At 42.1% G+C, this 25,403-nt stretch overlaps 1 protein-coding gene across 1 annotated transcript in view; it reads left to right on the top strand.

The window, feature by feature from the left end:
* The first annotated feature begins 665 nt into the window (after window positions 1-665).
* The window catches only part of znrf3 (zinc and ring finger 3), a 93,371-nt gene continuing 68,633 nt past the window's right edge, over window positions 666-25,403 (top strand). Inside the window, exon 1 of the mRNA XM_037680875.1 lies at window positions 666-1,152. Coding sequence (XP_037536803.1) covers window positions 907-1,152 — 246 coding nt within the window. The 5' untranslated portion in view covers window positions 666-906. The remainder of the gene's footprint in view (window positions 1,153-25,403) is intronic.

Genomic DNA, 25,403 nt, shown 5'->3' with positions numbered 1-25,403 from the left:
AATTGTAAAAGAGAAAAAAATATATATAAATAGGAAAACAAATCACATAAAATGTATAGGGATCAGGCATGTTAGTCACAGATTTAAAAAGATTTAGCATTTAATGCTAACGGCTCTATTTCAGGGTAACACTACTCTCATGCTTTTTGTTTTTATTATAACATGTTTTTTTTTTTTTCATTTAGTAATACCAAAAATAAAAAGACACTTTCAATGTGATTTAAAGTTTCCTAATGTTTGTGTTGAACAAGTTTCAGCCAGGAGCTGATCTACCATGAGGAGATGGAGGGAAATTAGCCCGGGTAAATCACCAAACGTCCTGAAGAGGGTACTGTTTGTTTTAAGGTGGCGCGGCGGCTGACGACACAGAACCGTGGGATTCTGGGAAAAAAACAACAACAGGCGACTGAGACGTGGGGTTGGACACGCGGCATTTAACTCGAGAAACTCAATTAGCTCGAAAGCTAACGTGGAACTCGGAAGTTTGTTTATTTTTTTTAATGAAACAACGATCCCTCGTTTCACCGCGAACACAAGTCCGCGGCGCCTCCTTAAATAAGTGCTGGCACTTGAGAGCAGAAAGGAGAGGGTTCAGAGGAGGAGGAGGAGAGAGAGAGAGGAAAAAATCACGTGTTTGGAGATCAAAGGAGATCCGCTTTGTAGAGGAGGAGGAGGGTGAGAAAGAAAGAGGGAGGGAGGAGAGCCAGGCAGCGTTTGAGGCAATGTAATTGACAAGAAGGCTCGGAGTGGCGAAATAAACACGCTCGGGATTTGTGTGTTTTTTTTTTTTTTTAATCCCACAACCCGAGCTCCTCTGCGGCTACACCTGACCCCACACTCCCTCCAACCGATTCGAGTGAACCCGTGTGAAATTATGTCCCGTTCGGCGCACGTCCAGCCGGCAAGATGATGACGCTTTCACCGCGGAGAGGCTCGGAGCGTGCGCCCGACGCGGTGCTCCTGCTGTCGGTGTGGCTGCTGCTGCTCGCCGCGTCTCCGCGCGGGGCGGCTCTGGCCAAGGATACAGCCTTTGTGGAGGTGGTGCTGTTCGAGTCCAGTCCCAATGGAGATTATACGACGTACACGACTGGCTTGCAGGGACGCTTCTCCAAAGCTGGAGCCACGATCAGCGCGGAGGGGGAGATCGTACAAGTAGGTGGAAGTTTTTGTCCCCGAGGATGACGCGGGGCCACACGGACCCGAGCTGGGCTGCAGTCCCACCAAACTGGCCCTTGGAAAACTTTTTCCACAGAGAGGCTGTGGGAGTTGACAAGATGTGGTGTGCGCGTGTGTGTGTGCGTGTGAGGATGGTAAGCCTGCGAGCATATGCGGTCACAAGATGGCTCCTATCTTGTGGAATTCATCCACAGGGGAAACATGCTGTTGCAAGTTGTTTTCTGGATGTCTGGAGCTCACTTGTTGCTCGCTTCTTTGTTTAAACACTCAACTGGTCCCTCAGACATCTTGGTCACACATCCCCAAATGTGGTTTGTAAACTTTTATGCATTAATTAGGGCTGTTTGTGTGAAACTTCTTGCTTTTTATATATTTTGTTTCATCTTTATTTATACAGGAAGTCTCACTGAGAACTCATTTTCAAGAGAGGCCTGTTTTGGGGAGTAAAGAGTCTTGCTCAAGGGCCCAGAGTGGGGCAGGTGCGGGTGTTTCACCTTTCCCTCCCACGTTTTGATGTTGTCCGGGGAGTCGAACCGGCAACCTTCCGATCACTGTTGGGCGGCTGTGGCTGAGTGGTTAGAGCAGTCGTCCTCCAATGCGAGAGTTGATGGTTCGATTCCACCAGCAGTCGCATGCCGAAGTGTCCCTGGGCAAGACACTGAACTAGGGGTGCACCGATTGCAGTTTTCTGGCCGATCACCGATTTCTAAAAAGTCCGACCTGCCCATTCCGATTTAGTTTTCTAAGCGACACTGTCAGGTGTCATAAGGTCACAATGCACCGTCAATTTTCCCACGTTATTTTATTGGAAAACACGCCCCTGAGCAATATCCTAGAAACAATACGAACTTGTTTTAACTGGCCGTGAGGCGGTGCTCTGAAATATAAATGAAGTTTAGGCAATTGTTGTTAAAACTAAAAAAAAAATCGGTTTCTCGTGTATCGGCTGATTTCCGATTTCCCAAAATTAAGGAAATCGGGGCCGATAAATCGTCCGGCCAATTTACCGTTGCACCCCTACCCCTCATTGCCTCCGATGTGTCCCATGGGTGCATGAATGTAGTAAAGCACAGATTATTCTTTGTAAAAATGTAGTAGAGCGGTATGAATGGGTAAACGAGGACACACATTGTGTTGTAAAGTACGTTGAGTGTCTCAATAAGATAGAAAGGCGCAATACAAGTACAGTCCATTTACCATTTACTTTGTGCCACGACTCCCCAATATTTTCACTGCAGACCATTGAATTTAACCTTTGACTCCTAAAGGGACTCATTGCAAAGTCATGAAGCTCGGACTAGAAGTAACTGTAAGGTTATAAAGAGTGTCAGCATAATATTCTTCTTAAGCAAAATGAGGGACCATACGTTTGTTTATTGGGAAAACGGCTGAGGTGACTTTACCGGTGTGCTTGATCCCCGGTATTTAATCTAGATGGTTATCTATCTCTCTTTCTTTTATTGTTTTTGTGTGTTTAGCTGCAGGTTCACTTTTATTATCGAAAGCTTCAGGTGAATGCTTTGTTTACGTTGAGTGTGGACCCGCCTTTTAGAATTTCACATCAATATATCTGGAAAACTATTGGAATAAACTTTCGCAGATTGCGTCATTTCATATAGAGTAGTCCCTGGATTATCGCGGGCGTTACGTTCCAGACACCACCGTGAAAAACCGCAAAGTGGGCACGCTATATTTATTTTAATTAGGGGTGCACCGATACAGAAGTTTTTTTTTCCCCGATATAGGTACCAATAACGATATTGGTATCAGATCGGTGCATCTCTACCGATTTCTTTAATCTTGGGAAATCGGAAATGGTCCGATACTTGCATGAGAAACCGATTTAACCGTTTTTTTTTTAATTTTTAACAATTGTCTAAACTTCATTTATATTTCAGAGCACTACCTCATGGCCAGTTAAAACAAGTTTGTATTGTTTCTCTGTAAGTAGGACTAGGGGGGAAATATCGTTAATGGTTATCGGCCAAATACGTTTAAACGTATCGGATATCGGCCAAAAATCCCTACTTACGAGATAGTTACTTCTGACTTTGTGTTGCGAAACTATTTTTACCACGTCGGTTTCTCCGCTAGTGTTTGTTCCCTCCGTTGCTGTTCTTTGAAATTTGTCAGAAAGCAGCGTCCGGAAGTACTGTTGGCTTCTGGGCCGTGTAGTTCTTTTGACTTGTGTTACAGTGTAGGCTTATCGGAAGAAAACTACAAAATGACGGCCCTGTCCGAAGTATTTTTTCGTTTTTTTTTTTTTTGTCCTATTGGTTGGTTCCCACTCACGTTAATTTTTTTAAATCTCGTACCGTTCCAATCATTCATTCATTCAACCTTTATTTATACAGGTTAGTCTCATTGAGTCACGAGGACTCATTTTCAAGAGAGACCTGACAGACAACATATAATCACGTGGGTAATGTTAAGTTGTCAAACGTGCGTCTTGTGCAATATTACGTTGAAAAACCTGCAAAAAAGTGAGTCAGCGGAAGTGGAACCACGAAGTATTGAGGCACCACTGTACATCTGGGAACCTATTGGAGTAAACCTGCTCAAATAGTTCAGGACGAGCTGTTCTATGTTTGATTTCCAACTTAAACCCACGTCATGTGACTTCAGATATCCTCTGCGTTGATGCAGGTTATGCCTTGAAGTGGAAAGTAGAATTCATGTCACCGTCGTATAGTTTCGAACATAAAATTAGTATTAAGAAGAAGCGTTGATGCGCCCTGCTTTTATTTCCCGCATGGCACGTCAGGCGCTCTTGGCTGGAGCCGTCTAATACTTGGATCCAATTTTTGTTCACTTCGAACCACAAAATACACGAAGCGTTTCCTCGTTTCGAAGTGTTAATTTGAAGTTTTTATGGGCTAATTCATTCGTAACCAGCTTGGTCACAGTTTACACGGCAACAAATTTCAGTTATAACGAAGTTTGAAAACTTTTAAGGATGTTTTTCTTAATTTTTATCGGAATCCTGGGAATGCCTATTTCTCTTTATAATTTGTAGTCAGATCAATATGAAGCCGTCTTTGCGAAGTGCTTGTCCACATCTTGAAGTTTTGTCCGTTTTGTACCCTAAAAATTACAATTGATATCTAAGTTTGGTTCTTTCAGCGAGTCTGTTTGCTTAAGCTGTTTCTAGACATAGACGGTTATGGTAAATATAGACCTATCAGGTATACAATTGTAAGGTGATAACACTAAATAAAAAAATAGCAACAGTTCTGTTTAGGATCATTGTTTGTTGCATAGAATCAGAGAGTTGCAGGAAGTGGTGGTCAAATGGATGTTTCAGCAAGTTCACTTTGCGTCTGTTTACGGATGCAGGGCTGAACACAACAAGCAAGTTGTGGTGTCGTATTTCTGCAAACGATCCATCGTGTGTATGCAACAATTTGTGGCAGCTACTCGTTTATCTTGCTGTGCAATAATTAATCATCCAGCAGCTCCTCTCTGCAGCATCGTCTGACTGCAGTTCTGTGTTCCTGCCCCTTTAAACATGAAAACCGTGGCGATCGAAGGTAGGAACGTTCAAAACGAGTCCTGTTTATACACAGTGACGGACACTCGGCGCCACCCGCTAACCGCTCAGCAACGTCGGACCTCGGCTTTACATCAAAACCCGCAACTATTTAGGTTTGCTTTCTTCGCAAACACAGCCGCTGACCGCCCAGAGACGGCGGCTGTTTTTCAGCCTATAATGAGGGGCGGCTTGTCCAACACGCAGACACCGTCTTAGATTTCTTGTGCCGTACAGTAAATTCTGCCAAAAGATTTTTCAGAGTCCGAACTGACAGCAAATGACAACCTGGAGAGCGTAATTTTAAAAGCGTATCGGATTCCTCCCTTGCATACTCCTATACCACTTCAGGAAATTCCTGTGGCGGTTTACACTGGAATTAGGTTGAGCCAAACATTTTGATGCTTGTCTGTTAGTGACAGTGACCTCTGCTGCCATAACATTTGTCCGTTTTTTTTTTTAAACTTTGGTTTTATGTTCAGTGAGTCTTCCTGTGCCCTTCCAGTCTTCTGCTGTTTGATCGTAGCCCTGAGGGGTTTGCTTTGCCTCGTGTGTAGTAGTGACCCGGCCTCTGCAGGTACAGAGGAATGGGAGATGGTGGTGGTGGGGGGAGTTCTTGGCACCGATCCTGAGTAAAGCTCCGGCCACGATCACCACATGTACGCTCCCAGCTCTCCTTTTCTAATTCCCTAAAGCCAACACTGCCCCAGCTCTGCCTGAAGAGTGCGAAAAGTGGCACTCGCTGCCGAGGCCAAAAATAATAAATTAAATTAATTTGCTATTTCTTTCGATCAGCGGGTTCAGGTGGGGGGGAAGAGAGAGAGAGAGAGAGGGAGTACGATGATGTAGATCTGGCCTCGGTGCCAAAACCCCAGGCTTCTCAAGTCGAGTCCCAGATGACTACAGCTCAACACCGTAAATCATTTTATTAAGATGTGAGGCTGTTTGTGTGAAGCAACTCTGAAACTGATTTTATACAACACATGTCTGCCAATCCCTAATTGCAGTTATCTGTATTCACCGTATGTACCAGATCTTCTCCTTTCTGTTTAAAGTACTTTTATGTCAATATCTTGACAAAGGAAAAGAGGAAAAAAGTAGATAAGTGAGTAAACAAAGATTGGGAGCACTGGATGATTGAGCAGTTGGTCTTGTTATTAGGTATGTGCATGTGAAGCAAAATCGCTCTGAATTCAATCAGTAATTATTAATATTTTCTTAAATATTCAACCCTCCATCCCCCGTCCAGTTCCGCTGGTCCCGTCTAACCACCAGCCACAACCTTAAGACCATCATGCAACACTTCATGAAAACGTCTCTAAAGAAACTCAGCTCATCCTGCGATCCATACATGTTGTTGTTCTTTTCACTGGTCCAATGGATGAATGATGGCAGAATTTTAATTTCACCTTTATTTAACCAGACATAAACACTAAGAACGAATTCTTATTTACAGTGCTGGCCTGGCAGCACCAACAGACGCTTGTCAAGGGAAGGGAAATAATACAGTTAGGCAAAACGATAAAATACAGTAATCATTAACAAACAAGGAAATCACAAATTACATTAACAACAGTTCATTGTCAAAGTCAATCAACAACATTACTAAGCTTTAATACATTTGCTTGTAAACAACTTTTAAGACTAGAAACGGAGACGAGTGAGGTCAGACTCGAAGTTTTTTGAAGCATATTCCAGTCGGATGGAGCAGCGGAGGTAAAGACCACAGAGCCAAAGCCAGGCTTGGTCTTTACAGCTGTTAACCACAAATACTGAGAGGTTCGGGTGTTATACTTCAAAACTGGTGCTAGTTGCAGTAGATTAGTTAAATATGGACGTGAATAACCAGCAACGTCTTATAAATGAGGGTAAACTCATGGCTTTCACAACGAGTATGCAGAGAAGGCCATACAAGAGAGTAGAGGTGACAATGAGGTGTTCTATTTGTAACAAAGCCAACAGCAGAGATAAATTGTGTCCAGCTTACGAAGGACACCCTTACAAGAAAGTCTGTAAATTATGTCTTCATAATCCTACATGTGTCCAGTTAACCACTGTTTTTGTCTGTTCAAACAGGTCTCACTTGTAAATAAGTCTTTGAGGCTCAATGTGATTTATCTGTTTAAATAAAGGTTGATTGAAGAAAAAATAAAAATCCACCAGAGGTAGAATGCTTCTTTTTTTTTTTCCAACAATGGTGCGTTTTGCAGCCAATGAAGATGAATGAAGATCGATTTCTATATAGATAACAAAGTCTCGCTTTAACCTTAGATTGCAAAACATTAACACGATGTGAAAAGAACGGAGCACCATCAATCCAAATTCTCAAATATTTATAAACCGTTATCTCTTCTATAATATCACTGTTTACAGTTGTGAAGTCCACTGAGGTGGGTATGGTTCCTGCTCCATGATCGAACCACATCAGTTTAATTTTCTTGGCATTTAAGGACAAATTTACATCGGAATAGGCCTGCTGGATTTCAAGAAAACAACATACAAGGGATCTAAGTTGATGCTCAATCATCCAGGTGCAAAATCCAATAATGGTCAGTCAGGGCAGTTTCTTGATTGTGGAAAGACGTTTCGCCCTCTTTCCGAAGGGCTTCATCAGTCTGATGAGTCCCAAGTAAAGTGTTTTCCCCACTAAGCAGTACACTCTTTTAGTGGACCAACCAGTTTGCTGGTGATAAGATGGTTTGAGGGGATGGTTTCGCCCTCTTTCCAGAAAGAGGCTGAAACATTTTTCCACAATAAAGAAACTGTCCAAATGACCTGAGTGACCATTATTGCACATGCAAGGGACTTCACAACCTCATCCGGAGTAGAACCAAAGGCATATAAAATACTGTCATCGGCATATACATGAATGGAGGCCTCACTAACGGAATGTGAGATATCATTTATAAATATGGAGAAAAGAGATGTACCAAGAATGGTGCCTTGGGGTACACCTAACATAAGGCATATTGATGAATGATGCTGGAGATGCTCAGAGTTGTTGTTTTTCTTGGGGGTCCAAAAAACTTCCTGGTCGCAAGGAACTCACCAAAAAGAAACGACTGACGTTTCGAGTCAACTACATTCCAAATATTCAATTTAATTTTAACGAGCTAGCACCTCTTATTTGAATGAAGTCATTTAAGCAAAGCAAATATGACATTTACAATCATTCCCTGACTGAGCTGACCAGCTGTGAAACTTTACATCCAAACAAAATGTGCACGGGTTGCCAAAGTCAGCAGACACCTCTGTAGATTTACTGATAATTTAAATCCTGTTCCCCATTGCTGTCTTTTTGTCATTTACTGTCGACAGCTGTTGTGATTAAAACGGCTTTGATGAGAAGTGAAACCCCATCTGCCGCTCATCGTTTCTACATCATCTGTCAGATACTAAATCAACCTTCCCGTAGCGAGACGAGCAGCGGTCCTGGCGGACAAGTTCTCATCTGCCTCTGAATCCCAGCAGGGAGGCCAGGACGTGGCAGAGGCACTCGTTGCTTCAGATGGAACTCAGACTCATTGGCCAGAACCAGAGGGAACAATGTGGCTTTCCCCTACTTCCTCTCCAAGAGGACAGAGCATCCCTTGAATCCTGCATCAAAAAGAAGAGGATGCAGTTGTCGCAACACCCACGAGCCATTTGACCCTTGAACTTCATCTCCATGGATGTTAAGTGCCAACGGACTTTTGTTTGTCCCTTTTTCTTCCCCTGACTGGATGTGCAGAAGGAAAGTGGTGCTTCTCATCTAAGACAACGACGTGCTATAATACTACAGCTTCTACCTTGCAGTTGGCAGACGTTTTGTTGCTCTGCATTTAGACTATAATGAGAGCTTTAGTGGTCTAAGGCATCGAGTACGCTTTCTCACCACAGCCTGGAAACCCCAAGAGGCTATAATGGGCCGGGCCCAGACAGTAGGTGCCCGGGACCGGGCCACTCCCAGCGCCGAAGCAACAGAAACGGTACACAAATGCTGGTTTCAAAAGGTTAAAAGCAACGCTCCCTACTTTTTTCCATTTATTGGTGCTTGGCTTGGCGGTCGCAGCTGTATTTTAAGTGCTATCGTCTCTTAACCACCACCCCGCTTCACTTTCATGTCTCAGCCAAAGTAATTTGAGGCTGCGTTTCTCCTCTTTTCGGAATAGAACAGACTAAACTTTTTTTCTCTTGCTTAACACCCACCCACCCCCAAATCCCACACACAAACTCACCCCCAGTCTGCAGCCGGAATTTGTTCTGCGTATACTGCAAATGAATGAATTTAGGTGATGCGTGTTTGCTTGCGTTGTCTAACGGGCTGCGTTCAGGTGCTTTGGTGTCCGGTGGATGTGGCCACCAGAGGCGGAGTTGGTGTAAATCTGCATTCTGATTTCTATTGCTTCATGTCCTTTGGAGGCCTTGAACCATCTCAACAATTACAGGAACAAGTTGCATTTTTATTGAGAAGTATATAACTTGACTATGACTTTTTTTTTCAAGTAATGCACTTAAAAAACTGACAATACTTAGGATTTAGACAGACTCTCTCTGTGAGATGCAGTGTACGTCTGAAAAGACGATGCACCTAAAAAGAGGAGGAAGTCAATACTAAAAGTACTCCTTTTTTTGTGAGTTTCTATATTGATCACACGCGTTTGATCGAATATGAACAAGTATAAAACAGCATACGGTGCGGCAGAAAAAAGGCTTATTAAAAAGCTTATTTTTTATCTGCTGTTAGCTGCTTCGTTCACACAATATAATCTGTAATCTGCTTATATTAGGAGTTTATTCAAACTGCTTCAATGGGCAGAGAACAGCTAGGAGCATTGATTTACAAGTATTTAATATCCACTGTTGTTAAAGTGAATGAAGGCTGCGGCATTTGGACCAGGAATCGAATAACGTATGAAATCTGTGCTTGTTAATTTCCTGCAGCATCGCTTCGATAAAAACCTCAAAACGGGCTCAGAAAATCCCACTTGTTCTGTGAAAAGGCTGTGACTGCTGAGCACTGAAGGACTTTGCTGAAATATGTTGACAAAGCTAAAACTGAGTTGCTAAAGCTAAAAAAATAGCAGAGAACTAGCTAAACGATCAAAGGAGCTAAAAGCTAAAGTAGCAAAATGGTAAGAGTAAAGCGGTATCGTTTAGTTAAAGGTACAAGCTGAAAGGAGCCAAATGCTAGCAGCTAAGGCTTATTTAACAGCTAAAAGTATCAGAAGGCTAGCAAGAAGGTAAAGGTAGCAAAGTGGCAAAAGAAAACAGAAGGAACGCAAGAATGCTGAAGCAAATTTCAAATAAAAATGTTTTTGACATATGAATGGCTAAAATAGAGCAGTCCGCAGAAGTACTTAAATAGTATAAACTGTACTGTAGAATAAAAATAATATGCATTCACAAACATCTTATAGATAATTTACTGTTTAAATTATGGCTCTTAACTGACAGCACTTTGTTTATTGAATATTTGGGTGTGTTTTCAACTCGCCACAGGATTCCTAAGAACTCTGCTAAGATTTCCTAAATTGGATAATTCTATTTTCCAAAGTGCAGCCCTGACTTTTCTTCTCTGCCTGCGGCTCTTTTGATCTCGACTTGTCCTGTCCTTGTCTCTCTGAGCCTCTCTCTGTCAGTGGACCGCTCCACCCAAAACAAGTGCATGTTGGTACTGGTAACCCCAGTAGCTATGCTGGTTTCCAGTGGTCTGAACGGCTGAGCCGGTCCTTGATGCTCCTCTCCAGCTGGCTCGGAGCTCGCCTCTGATTCCTCTGCTGTCTTTTCAACATCCAGGCATCTGTTCCCTCATGTCACTCTCATCTTGATCTGCTATTGATTATGTATCCAAGTTCACATGTGCAAATGTCTTTGCTTAACACTTGTCTGATGAGGATTTGTTGGCTCAGCTTTGCCCTGAGGTTATGTATTTTAACTTTGTTTTCGTGTGTATGTTTCATTCAACCTTTATTTAGACAAATTAGTCCCATTGAGCCTCGGGGACTCATTTACAACAGAGACCTGATTTTAACAAAGAGTGATGACAACAGTAGACAATCATACAAAGTATACAAATTGAGAAAATAAAATAACATGGTATTAAAAAACTAAACTAAAAACAGGAACATGTCTGCATTGGTTTTTGCCATGAACTTAGCAGATGCTTGAAGCCACTTAGAGAGGTCAAGGTCGAGAGCTTTAGATATTTTTGCATGATATTCCAGGAAACTGGAGCGGAGTAGCAGAAGCCCTTGTGCCCAATTCAGTCCACTCTGAGGGGACACTGCAGGTAATGATGTTCTGAGAGCGCACGCTGTAGCTGCACTCACGCAGAGACATGTAGGAGATGTATGAAGGCAGCAGACCAAGAAGTGATTTAAAGATGAAAATGTACTCGTGGGAGAGTCTGTGTGAAGTTAATGATGACCAGTTAACCAGTGAATACAGGGTACTGTAATGATGGGTACGGTAGTTAAAGCCAGTTGTGAATCTTAACGCACCGTGATAGACAGCGTCCAACATCTGCAGGGTTCTTGTAGGAGCGTTCAAGTAAATAATGTCACCGTAATCAATGGAGGGAAGGAAAGTCGCAGTTACAAGGCGTTTCCTAGCATTCAGAGTTAAACAGGATCTGTTTCTGAAAAAAAAAAAGTGTGTGATTGATGGGAAAGTTCACTTTGAGTATTGCACTTGTACAGGTGGCAAAAGTTTTTTTTTTTTCTGCCCCTCCTCTCTCAGGTTACTTTGGGAGCTCATCAAAGAATAAGGCGAAGACGAAGAAGAGTCTTGAGTGGGTTTTTCACTTTCTGAATAGCCCATGGTGTCTGCTTGCATTTGATGAAATGGTGCTGAAAGGCCCAGTCCATCTGCACATCCCACATTTTTATCCACTGACACACAGGGTCTGAAAAACAAAGGCCGAGGGGTCGAGGGTTATGAAATGACAATGCTCGCAGTAGCTCATCCAGGCAGTGGCATCCTTTGTTGTTGGCCAGGAATGTGCTGACTAACTGTGGAAGGCCACAACGCCAGCCTCTTCCTTTGTTGCACTTTTTTTTTTGCCAGTTGACTAATATTAGTAGCTGTGTAGGGAGTCGGTTGCATGCTTTAAAAATGGGCCATCCTCTTGGTAAATCGTTCGTCTTTGGGCCTTCGTCCTGATCTCATTTGTTTTTGTAAAAGGAGAGGTCTTATCGCGGATCTTCCCCACTCAACCAAGTCCAAGAACAGCCGGTTCAAAGTTCTGTCTTTTGTGTACATCGTTACATAATAATCAGCCTTTTGCAGAAACACAACTGTTGCTGTTGATTTGGAATGCCACTGTCAGCCATGTTTATTTTGATTTCAATTTTTTATTATTCTGAACAACTAGTTTTCTGCAAAAATTATAATCAACATTTTTATTTGACCATTTTTTTTTACCTGCCAACATTTTACCACAAACTGTAATGTAACAAGAACTTGACCTAAACAAACTTTTTATTTATCTTTTTGCTGAAATGTTATTACCGTATTTTCCGCCGTACACGTCACACTGCACTACAATTAGCATCAGTCCAAATATGTATAATGAAGTGGAAACATCCATAAATACGTCTCTTCGATGTACGAGTCGCAGGGCATGCAAATTATGCAAAAAACTGCAACTTTAAAGGTTGAAAAATACGGTAATTTAGCTCTTAATAGCCGCTACACCACTAACTCCCCCTTAAACAGGCTAACGCGTTGAGTTGTGTTCTCCCCGTTGAGATTGGTTTCTCCAACTACTAGATCTCCTGCCGTCAGGATGTTTCTTTTGCTACAACAACCTAAAATGGACCCCAAAAAGATATAGATTCTCTTTAGTATTTTACTTAAAACACTGTTTAAAACAGCAGAGCTTTATAAAGTAAATGTAGCAAAGCTGGTGGGGAAACCGATCTCAACGGAGAACACAGTTCGTCCAGTTAGAAACGGCACTAAGTAACTGGAGCCCAGATTCTAATGTGAAGCTTTCCTCAAACGTTTATCCTCTTAACGCAGCAGACTAGCATGTCTAACTTCAAAGTGCATTTAAGAGTTTATAAATTTTGCCTTTTTCCTTTTTGGCTCATTGGCAGCTCATCAGTAGCTCAGTGCGTAACCATAAAATGTTGTTTTCATGTGGACGGGGACCACAAAATATTTATTCAGACTGATTTTTTCTAATCGATTACGTCGACTACACCGAATATGCGGCAGGCCCACATACCATACCATACCAATTTATTTATAGAGCACTTAAAACAGCAACAAGGCCAACCAAAGTGCTGTACAAAAGAAAACAAACATGCACAGCGGACAGGAAAACATAAAATAAAAATACAGATACAAATAGCAGCAGAAGCTAACTAAAATGGCCAACAGTGTAGAGTACAGACCGGACCAAAACAAATCACACCGTGTTAAAGGCAAGAGAATAGAAGTGGGTCTTCAAGTGAGACTTAAAGACTGAGAGTGTGGGAGTCTGCCAGACACTCAGTGGCAACTCATTCCACAGTCATGGACCTGCAACAGAGAAAGCCCTGTCACCTCTGAGCTTACGACGGGTTTCTGGGTTTCCACAGTTGATGTTGGGAGCGTTTATCCTTCAGTTTGTTGCTGCTGGTGCATGGGACTATCTTTGACCCCAAACCTCATATCACCGGTAGTTCTGGAACAGTTTATATGGCATCGCTTCCTCGACAAATGCTCTTCATTGGTTTTCATTTACTTTTGTCATCACAAAGCTGAAGCAGAGTTGAACAGGGGTGCCAGATGGGGACAAACTGGTCTCAGGTGGATGCTCCTGCTCTGCGACATTAATCTCTGATTCTAGAGTCTCATTATGGACATTCAGGTATTTGTTCTGGTAATGAGGAGGATCCAGGCTCTAACACAATGGGGCCATAGGTATGATGAATAGGATTTGCTTTGGATAAGACCAAGCTGGGTTCTCTGCATTTTATTATTATTTTTTCCTTGATTTATGTCTCCAGAGTACAGAAATATCGCTGCATCTTCTCCGCCCTACTCCTACTGTTTGTTAAAGAAGCGCCCTAGATTTTTAAAATGAAAAATTGTCTTTCTTTTATTTATATTGTCCCAGTATAGTGAGGACATTGGGGACACCTTTTTTAGGTTCTGCCTTATTTGCTGAAGGAATATTCTTTCAGAGCTGGAAACAATATTTCGTGTAGGATTTGAGCTCATTTTGTGCAGCCAAGGATGATCATAAATAACTTTTCTCCAGATTTAACTCCTCAGATTCCAAAGTGGAAACTTTCTTTTTTTGCAAACTGAAGCTCCTTTGATCAATCCTCCACAATTCTTCCCCTCGCTCCCTGTCTGTAACCGAGGCCACGCTGCTGCTCTCTCCTGACTCGTGAACCCTGAACAGGGAGGGGCCTGCAAGGCTGGGTGAAGCGCCGCCGGGAGTCATGCCGCGGGTGTAAACCACATGAATGTGCCGCCTGAGCAGATAGGATCAGGCGAGGCGGGGAGGCCTGGGAGGCCGCGGTGTTCTGCAAGCTGACATCAAAGGGGAGAGAAGGAGGGAAGAAGAGAGAGAGAGAGAGAAACGCAGAGAAGGCTGGGCCAAACTCTTCAAAGGCCTCTATGACTAATGCCGGTCCCGATATGCTGTTCTGCAAAACCGAACGATGATGTAATTGCAGGCCTTCGAGCTGAATCTGCTCACATATCAATAAAAGTTGGAGGTGTTTTCCTCTCATGTTTGTGAAGAAAAACTCCTCAAGTGTTGAAGCTGGAGCCAGAGAGCTGAGCATGTTCCAGGTGGAAGTGTTGGGTCGGCGTGCAAACATCAAGAGGGAAGAGTTTGGATGAAACTCATCTACAACTTCTGGAGTCACCCGAATTCAAGATGGCCGCCACAGCCAACTGAAAAAGCAGTTTATAACTCGGCTAGTTTTACAGAAATTTAGTTAAAAAAATAACACCAGAGCATAATCCAAAACCGAGTGTTGGCTTAAAACATTGGCAATAATCCAACAATTTTCAGTCAGGTCATCTGGACAGTTTCTTTTTTTGTGCTGAAACGTTTCACCTTCGATCCAGAAGGCTTCATCAGTCAAGGAAACGCACCACAAAACTGATTCTTCCTCCAACAGCTTCCTCCAAAGTGGAACAAACCAGTTCTGCTTGTGATAAGATGGTCTCTTTGGTACGCCCCCTCCTCCATTGCCGGCCCTCTTCCTTGTTGACAGTCTTGTCAAACTGGTTAAAAACAACAAAGTCCATGCTCAATAATCCAGGTATAAAATCCAACATTTTTCAAAAAATGTTGGATTTCATACCTGGATTATTGAGCATGGACTTTGTTATTGGCAATAATGGCTTCAACCCTGTTAGCAAAATATCTCATGAAACACTAAAGTGATTTGAACGAAACTCCCAGAAAACAATTGTTGGACGTCGAGCAACAGCGTCCTACATTTTGGAGACGCCTATCCAAATTAAAATGACTAAGTCAGTCAGTTTCACAGATGTTGAGCTAAAATATGGTGTGGTAGTAGCTGAGAGTCGGCTTTGTCGCAAACTTTGAGGATATACCTGTTGTGAGATGCGTCTGTGGCGGCCATTGTGTTTTAGAACTTTTGTCATAAAACAGTACAACACATAGTCCTTCAGGGAAGTCCTTTAATTTATGTGTAGCAAAAATGTGCACAAGTAATTCACTTGAAGTGTGTGTGCGAAGCCGTGTGTGGACACAGATTTTTTTCAAAACGCCCTCGTGATCATCAGGCTGATCACTCATTGACAGCTCCCATGTCAGCAGAGATTCCCTCGCTGCAGGAGTGTCCGCCTCGTTGACGGCGTGCGGCTGTAAACGACTCTGACTGATGTTTTTCGTGCCCCTCAAGTTCTTTTTCCCATCCTGATTTGGCGCTTGTGTGTTCCTTGTGATGCTGAATTACCGCTAAACACATTTCGCTCTCATTTATTTTGAATTTCATAATCGGTCTTTTAGCTTCTGCGCCAAGTTCAAAAGGCAACGCTGCAGCACAAAGTCTTTGTTGCTCTCGTTCCCAGCTCGGTGAGAGACTTCGCAACAACTGCAGGGCTGTCCAGCTGGTCACGGCAGAGAGAAATGGTCTCGAAGCATTCTTACACGTTTCAGTAAACTCCCAAAGGAGAGTCCACATACGGAACCAAAACGTCAGTGCAGCTGAGAATTAAACTAATCTGATGGACTTCAGCTGCTCCTATAACTGTGCTTTATGCTTGGCATCATTAGCACAGGTGCAGACGTATGTGTGAGCATATGCACGCTTGTTTTTTGTGTTGGTGACAAAAGCAGGTGAATGCACTTTGGAATTATTTTTATCCTGGTGTCAGTTTGCAGGTGCACGGTCACTGAATGTGGCTGTTCAGTAAAAAAAAGTAAACCTAAAGCTGGGGTGGAGGAGAAGCTACCCAAACACTAGTGTTGTGCAGGAAACTGTCCATTTGCAGCAGGCTGTGTCACACGAGTCTGTGTGCAGGTAAATATCTCTGTGTATAACAGTTACTGTATTCTCCGCCATACACGTCGCACCACCGTATAAGTTGTTTCAGTCCAAATATGTCTAATAAAGTGGGAAAATCTATAAATGCGTTGCTTCGTCGTATACGTCACATCTTTTATGCGTCACCGCTGATGTATCTGGTTTGTTACGCGTCACCACAGACAACCCGGAAATGTGGGCCGGTGTTGTGCCAAAAATCGATTGGCTGCCAAATGACGGCTGTGGGAGCGTGCACGGGAGGACTTTAACAAGATTAACACTTCAAAAAAAGTTCAAGACAAAAAAACAAGTGGACTTTGTTGAGATACACACATGCATATGCAGATTGACCTATCACACCTTACAGTAAGGGTAAGGTGTGATAGGTCAATCTGCATATGTATGTGTGTATCCTATCTCGGCTTTATAACCCCACACTTGAAGCGAAACGTCTTCTGTTACAAATAAAGTCCAGCTGTTTTTGTCTTGAACTTTTTTGACTTTACCATGTCCTGGATGACTGAGAATCTTCACCAGAAGATTAACACTTAAAAACAATTATTATAGAAAATTATAGTAAAGGTGTCTCAGTTTAACTTTTCCTTAATAAATGCACTTTGACGGTCAAATCGGCTGCATTTTAAAAGCCGATACGCAGAATTAGGAGCGTAGGGAGGACTCGCTGTGCATTTCTTGAACATTTAACAAGATAAGCACCTAAAACGATTGTTTGCTCGACTTTTATAGTAAATGTTTGTCTCAGTTGAGCTTTTACTTAATAAATGCACTTTAATGGTCAAATTAGCTGCATTTTGCCGGGGCGGTGCAGCGAAATGAAGCTGATTTGACGGTTGCTCCAGGCGAACTGGACGAAGGTGGCAGGCTATGGCAAGCCGATTGTGTCATTAATAGCCACTTTTACCTATTACATGCCACAACGGCATGCCATACTACTTGAGTGCCATCTAGCGGCTGAAAATGGTAGTGTTTAATATTTTCCGTTAGAATGAATGGAAACGATCTTATCTCAGCCAAAAATTGGTTTATAAAAATGGGGGGAAAAATCCATAAATACGTCGCTTCGTTGTATAAGTTGCAGGGCATGCAAATTATGCAAAAAAAACATGACTTATAGGCCGAAAAATACGGTACTCCCTAAACTGGCCAGGATCCGTCACTCTCAGATAAGAAAAAAAACATCTTTGATGCGTGCAGAAAATGTAAAATAAATTCCAGTCTAGATATACGCTACAAACATTCACTATTCAAATCCGTCAGCGACGATGACATCGCCGCACCGCTGGAGATGTTGGACCAGGAGAGATTATTTATATAAAATCGTGGAAATGATTTAAAGTTTTTGCACAACAAAGGTGAAACTAAAAAGGTCTATTTGTGAGGTTTAGTCAGCATCTTGAATATCTTTGGCCATTTTCTCCATTTGGTTTCGTGTTTTCTATTCTGCACTTTATGTTGGTGCAGTTTTACAACTGGCAGCACCTTTCCAACCCACCCGTGTACTCATGAGGCGGTCGAGACGATCTGTGAAGCTGTCCTTAGTCCTTGCAGCCCATCTGCTCACCTCACTTTGTTTTTCTTAAAACTGAACATACTGCAGGTCACACGTACAAGTGACGAGACGGAGTCGTCATCACACTTTTCTCTTCATCCCTCTGTCATGTGTCAGTGTAAAAGCTGCACTTTTCATTTTCAGCACTTTTTTTTTTTCCTCGTCATTTTTTCAAAAGGCTGAGTTTATTCTTGGTGACTTTATGGGCAGTTTGTCCAAACACACTTGGCTCCCTAATGACCAGTTGACTTTGGACATGTCAGGGAATCCAGTTTTCTCCGAATTCTGTTTTGAGAGAAAGGAGAGACGGAATGGGAGAGGATGGGAATGAAAGAGCGAGAGGATGAGCCAGTTTGCAGTTTGCCTGCATCCCACAGGCATGTGACAGAGTCCACCCGTCACCCCAGGATGACATGCGTCCCACAGGCATTTTCAAGTAAACATCTAAAGTATGTGGCTCTGACATATGGACAGCGGCCTTACCGTGCAGCTCATTTTCCATCTTTATTAAAATGGAAGTTGGAAATAATAATGCAGAAGTTTGATTTCTTTATTTCCCTGAATGAGTAAAAATATACACAATTGTAGTTTTTCAGGTTTGAACAACGGGTTTATTGTGTGACTTCTTATGAAGCGTTCACTCTGCTGCGATCCATTTTTCTTCCGTATATTTTTCAGCATCTTTCTCGTTCCACAGCTTTTGTGCGATTTCAACAGATCGCACATTAAAATGTTCAGCTCGTTCAGGAGAAGGGTGCAACTTTAGCTTTTTGAAATATTTAGCCTTTTTTGCACAGAAAATGAATTGAGCTCATTTTACATCCTTCAAATTTTTAGATCTGTTTACAACCTTTTACTGCTGCGTTCATATTTTGTTCTGCTTCAGCTTCTTTCAGCTACTATATACAAATTTACACTTTTTTTAGCTACTGGTACATTCAGCTACTTTCAGCTGTTTTGTGTTCCTTTCACATTCTTGCTAACTACAACATGTTTGTGCGTCTTCTAACTTTTTTCTGCTAATTTCAGCTTGTAATGCTCGTTTCTGCTTATTTGTGCAAGTTTCAGCTTTTACTGCTCTTTCAGCTACTATTTAGCTGTTTTTATGCTAATTTTAGCTTTTTCCACTGTTTTGCACTCATTTAAACTTTTTTCAGCCCAATTCAGCAAAATTGCATGCTCGCCACTTCCTTCAGGTAAGTGTTACACAAAAGCTTCTTTCTGCCTTTTTTTTTTTGTTGCTACTTTTTAGCTGTTTTCTGCTTATTTCAGCTTTTTTCAGATAATTTCCACCTTTTTGTGCTCATTTCTGCTTCTTTCAGCAAACATGTTTTTTCTGAATTTTTTCTGCTGATTTAAGCTTGATCTACCTGTTCAGCTTTTGTTTTTTGTAACTATTAGCTAATTTCAGCTGTTTTCAGAAAAACTTTATTCAAGTTTTTTGTGGTAATTTCTACTGCTTTCAGCCTAATTAACTTCTTTCTGCTAATTTCAGCTTGTTATGCTCCTTTCACCTTTTTTCTGCTATTTCAGCTACGATTTAGCTGTTTTTGTGCTAAATTTAGCTTTTTCAGCTAATTTCACTTTTTTTTAAGCTAATTTCAGCTACTTCCTTTTCTCGTAATTTAAGCTTCTTTCATCCATTTCAACTACTTTTCAGCCACTTTATTTGCAAAATTCAGCTTTTGGTTTTTAGCTAATTTCCTATTTTTGTGCTCATTTCTGCTTATTTAAACCTAATTCAGCAAATGTGTATTTATGCTTCTGCTAACTTATGCTTGTTCGTCAAGTTCAGCTACATTTCAGCATGTTTGTTTTAGCTAATTTCAGCAGATTTTCAGCAAGTTATTTAGCAATAAGCATTCACACTGCATTTTTGCAAGAAATTCAATTTCTCTAGTTTTTATTGCTCCCAGCATTTTTTTTTTTTGCTTCAGCAAGGACATGAGAAATGTCATCCTAAAACAAAAATGTCTAAATCCTTTTAAAATCAGGGAGAATTTAACAATTTTCTTCGGCAAGAAGCGTCTGCATTTACAAAGCTTGCGTTATCTGGCATGTCTTTCTTTGTGCAGTCATTTATTAACGTTTAACAATAAAACTACAGACCATAACTTTTCCCTGCAGACCCAAAACATATGGACTGTTTTGGAAGTAAAATGTCGCTGGCAGCCGTGGCGGGGCAGCTAAAGTCATTTACCTGTCGGTCAGAGACTTCAAAGTAAAGTCGAGCCCCAGCTTTGCCTTTTCTAGAATACGAAAAGGAGCCAATTAAGACGAAGATGCAACAAAAACCCAAATGCAAAGATAACAATTTTAATCCGTTTATCTCCCATTTCACTTCATGCCCCTAACACTTGGGCCTTATCTCCATTATTCACCTCCAACCAGGGGCTAAACACGCCCCCTTTTATTGATGCTTAACAAACTCTTGACCCTATGAAAAGGATGTTTTTTTTTTAAAAATGGGATGTTTTGATGAAATGAACATTGACGTCCTCAACAAAACAAATTCTAACATAAGGCTGGACGATATGGACAAAACCGTTATCACGATATATTTCTCAATTTTGGTCTAACGATATAATTCTGGTATCGATATAAACATTATAAAAGCCTCAGAAAAACTGTACAAACTGTACAAATAAATCAATGTTCACCTTTTATTTGTTTTTAGCCTTCAAAGAAATTTGAAATCACCGTCAGATAAACATAAAACTCTCAGTTTTGTCAATATTAATAGTTTGAACTTTTAAAAAACAACATAACCTAAACATTTGCTGCATGTGTTTCTCTTTTGATACAGCTGGGGGTTGTTTCAGGGACACGTTGGCCCAAACGTTTATTGTGCTTCATCTTCTGACTCCAACATCTTCTACGGAGTGGAACAAGTTCGATGTGCTCCCACCGCTAGTTGGAACGACTCTCCGTCACATTTTGCAGCACGCTGACTGAAACCTGCAGTTTTTTGGATCTTCGACAGCCGAACCACTTCCACACCGCCACATTAGTCTTTCCTCTCATCAGTGATGTCATCAGCTTCCTCTTCGCTTGTGAAAGCTTGTTCAGTCACATTCTGTCGGTCATGGGCGCTCATTTTGAAGCGAAAACTTACCGCGCATTGTAGATTAGCCTAGCCCGCTACCGCTGACTCCTTCTGGACTCGAGCTCTGCGTGACATCTACGTCACCGCGCACTTGCGTAGTTGCGTCGCGGCTTTTTTCTGTTCGGGTTGAAGTGGCCGGTGCAACCCGAACAAAACAAGAAACGTTGTAATCATAACGAAAATGTGCTTAAAACTCATTTCACCGTTATTCATAAAAAATATATCGTGATATATATCGAATTATTGTCCAGGCCTATTCCAACATGTGACAAACTGCAGCAAAACGTCACTTTATAATTACAGTAAAGTTGTCCGGTGACGGTTTCAGGTGTTAAAGGCCTTTTTTTTAATTTTTTTTTTTCCTGTTTTGCTGCAACAAGGATCTCCACTGTAAAGGTTGCAGCTGTGACTATGCACTAGACTTAAGTTTCGCTTCGACTGCATCTCTGATCTTGTTATCTTCAAACGTAGCAGCTGTCAGAGGAGAGGTCTTTAGTTTTATAAATCTGTGCCCATTTAGAAAAATGATTTGCTTTCTAACAAATGAGCCGGTCCATTAGTTCTGATGCCTTCCGGTAAGAATCTGCACTGTTTACTCTGAACTGCTTTTATGTGTCCCATTTTTGGCCTCAGTCCACCGAGGTTTTACGTAACGCAGCTACCAAATGATAACGAGGCCAGTTTTACAGCCATGTGAACGCTCGCATTTGTAATTACGTTTTTATAACCGACGAGCTTCAGCTTTGGTAATCTTTTTTGTGCTTGTCGGCTTTTCTCAAGTTTTGTCTTTTGCTTGTTAACATGGGATTTGGTCATGCGCTGGTGCGTGCAACCCTCATAATAATTTTTTCAGAAGCTGGAGTTTATATTGTTCAGGCACCAAGAGAGCGTCGGAATGATTGCGAGGAATATTTTTGTGATTGTGTCAAGAAAACATGGACTCTTTTGCACTTTGATGGTGGGTCTTCTGGACGTATTGAACGTTTGAAGTTGTGCAGCGGCTCCAATTAGTAGAATTATACGTAACTGGCAACAGCTTAAAGCAGTTTTGTGTGTTATCGTATTCTAATGAGGCTCAAACAGTAAATTTAGAATTGTGTTTCTGCTCGTCATTTCCCTTCCTCCTTTTCATAAATTCTTTCAGTTTTTCTTTTTCTCTTTTCTGTTCGGCACAGGAGGAGAAGGGGGAGGGTGCATAAATGTGAGACCACACATGCTGTGTCAATGTTTGCTGGAATAATTAGAGACAATGTGGGCCAATAACGGGAGGAGTGCAGTAACTGAACTCACTTTGTTCTGCCCCGACAGCCACACAAAAGCCATTCACCGACGCACAGATCCTCAAGCTCGGAACAGGAACGACTGCACTTTTGGGCAGCGCAGCCTACGACTCCGAGGTTCGGCAGAAGAAAAAAAAATGGATCCGCTTCCCGTGCCGGCTCAAAGTGATGCTTATATCACTTTAAAGCCCCTTTAAGCACAGCCTGTACATTCCTGCCACCAGCCCACCTCCGTAAAAAAACAACAACAAAAAAAAAACCTACCCCCTTGTCACCCTTCCCAGTCATCCAACACATGTCCCTGGCTTAGAGGACCCTCTTTAACTAGAGGATATCCGGCCGCTCGGTATGCAAAGAGCCTGTGGATTCCTGACACGAGTGCTAAAGCTGGACTCAGAGGTGACTTTCAGCGTCGCCCAACAACTGTTGGATTAGCGGGACACTTTGCATTGATTCGGAGCCAGTAGGAGGCAGCTAGGCCTGGAAGGGCGACTCTTGTAAATATCAGAGTAATATTTACCTTTAAAGCACACCTGCACCACCTTCAATAGCAGAAGAATAATAATAATTCTGAAGGTTCAGATCAGACACGGATGAAATGCCTAGAAAGAAAAGAGGACTTTTTTATTTTTGAGCGTTTGTCTACAGAGCCAAGTGAAGTGTCACCTTTGCAGCATTTCCCTGGAGGTATTAAGAGTTGAGCCGCTGCTTTCCTCATACCCCGACCAACTGGTTTGTCCCACCGGTGTCCATCTTGAAAGATGACACCGCTATGGGATGCATACGTCCCACGGAGGTTGCTGGTGTCGTTGTGGCACCTGTTCCCTCCGCTCTCAGCTCGTGTCGACAGCTCAGATTTATTTACATTCACCGGTTTCTTTTATTCCGGTGCGCCCGGAACTGGAAATGACAGAGGATTGGTTTGTCTGATGTGGCTCCTTGTCAGATGAGGGTTTATTTTTGTTGACAGTTAATGCAAAAATGAAACAATATAAAATTAACAGTCTTGCAAAAGCTGCCAAGACTGTCAGATTTACCAGAAGAGTTCCTACACTGTTTGACCCTATACTTGATAGCAGGAACTTTTTTTAATTTTCAGGCTTCTCTCGTCACGAATCAATTATTCTGCGTCCTTTTCCAGATAACCGATCACTTCTACAATTTATATTTGTTTTTTCAGAGTGCATTCTTTGTCAATTTTAACCTGAGGACACTCGATAACCTTCATTTTCTTCCACCCGATGTACTCCTCTTATCACTTTACGATTCTGTCTCCCTCATCATTCTCATCAAACTGTTTCTCTTCTTCCTCTGTCTTCTGTTTCTCCGTTTCTATCCTCTTTTTTTTTTTCTTCCATTCCTCTGTGCTGATGCACTCACAGTTAGCAATGTGTTCCCCATCACAGCTGGTTTCTTCTTGTCTTCAGTTCTTTTATCAGTGGCCACCACACATGCCCAAGAGAAAAGAGGGTAAGGGGGTGGTGGTGGAGGATGAGGGGTGGCTAATGCTATCAGCAGGTGGAGATTTCACCACAAGAGTTCAGGGGCCCAGCTGAAGGAGGGCCGGGGTGGAAAGGGTCCGACACGAGTGGGCCGGGTAATTTCTGCATAACTTTGCTGTCATCTTGGTATCTGTGTTTTTGAATTTCATTTGGCTGTGTTAATGAGTTTGCTCGTGCCAACGGTGCACATTGTTTCAGTAAAATTAAATAGGTTTGTGCAAATTTGCATCTTATAAAAAGTTAAAATTTGACTTCCTGTTTGTTTAGGATTTAGCAAAAACGAGTGCATCTTTGCTTTGAACTCGTTTGGGAAAAGCTTTTACTCCTGCATAAATTACGTGCTGTAATTTCACGTAGCAACCTGAATTAATATTGTTGCTGTATTTAAATGTTTTATTCATACCAATAGCTGACATTCAGCATCGATATGCGGTACCAAACCCATCAACGGGGATAAAGGGAGAGCCAGGATGAAGGGATTCGAACTAAAGCATGGTCTCACAAAAGCCTAAAATGCTATCGCTGGTGGATATCTAGATTCTTGGGATGCTTTGGATGGCTGCCGTACACTTTTGACTTTGTCTTTGTGAAGATGAATGGAGGCCTCTGTGGTAGTGGACAGGTTTCTCCAGGCTGAGTCCTTGCTGGCTGGCAGACTAAGGTGCAGGAGGTCTGGAGCTTCATCTCCCTCATAGGGGCCGGAGCTTGACGGGGGATGCTGGTCATCATGGTTCTCCCAACAAAAGATGCTCTGTTCTCTGCCTATCACCAAATTTTGTTATTGTGACATACTCGTTACACTAATATACCCAGGTAGATGGAGTTGAGGGTCTGCATCACCACCAGCTATAGGTTCAATTGTGTTTGCATGTTTTTACATGGTTATGGACTTCGATCATGGAAATGTCTTATTTAGCTATAAACTTACTGAAACAAGTAGCGGCTTGAAAATTAGCACTGATGCAAAATGTGCAAGCATGCTTCTGTTGAAATGGCCCAGGATTCTGATAACTTTCAGGCATGGTTGTGCAACCATTGCAATTTAGAAACTAAAGTCTAAACTGAATAAAAATACATTGCTTAGTATAAATATTTATCTCGAAAGACCTGGAGTATGTGGCAAATGTTACCCCATAAACTATGTACGTTGTCAAGTGTTCACAGATTAGATTAGATTAAATGGCACTAGGGTTTTGATTAATGGTAAATTTATTACCATTATTTGTTATTATTAGACACACATTTCACCCATCCATCATTTTCTTCTGCTTATCTGTGGTCAGGTTATAGAGGCAACGGGTCCAAAAGGGAAACTCAGTCATCCTTTTCCCTAGTGACCCACTTCCGCTCCTTCTTAGACATTCCCAGGACATAAATGTTACATAATCTCTCCAGCAAAGTCTGAGTCTGCTCTGGGGTGTCCTAACTGTGGGGCATGCCCGTAAAACCTCTAGAAGGAGGCACCCAGTGGGCAAAATTGTCAGAACCACCTCAGTTGACTCCTTTCAATGAGAAGGAGCAGCAGCTCTAGTCTCGTAGCTCTATGATGACACCATTCTGTAAACCTGTGCCCAGTTGCCCTGTGGAGGAACCTCATTTTAACTAGTTGTATCCAGGATCTCATTTTGTTAGTCATGCCGCATGACCACAGGCGAGTTATGCGAGATTTCTCTTAATTTAACTTCAGCAGAACAGACCGACACAATGTTGTCATTACTGCAGACAAGGCTTTGATCCATCAAGTCGTCTCCTAC

This window comes from Nematolebias whitei, chromosome 8 (genome assembly GCF_014905685.2).
Source record: "Nematolebias whitei isolate Nwh7 chromosome 8, NemWhi1, whole genome shotgun sequence".
In the NCBI taxonomy this organism is placed as follows: Eukaryota; Metazoa; Chordata; class Actinopteri; order Cyprinodontiformes; family Rivulidae; genus Nematolebias; species Nematolebias whitei.
This window is presented reverse-complemented; position numbering and strand designations above follow the sequence as displayed.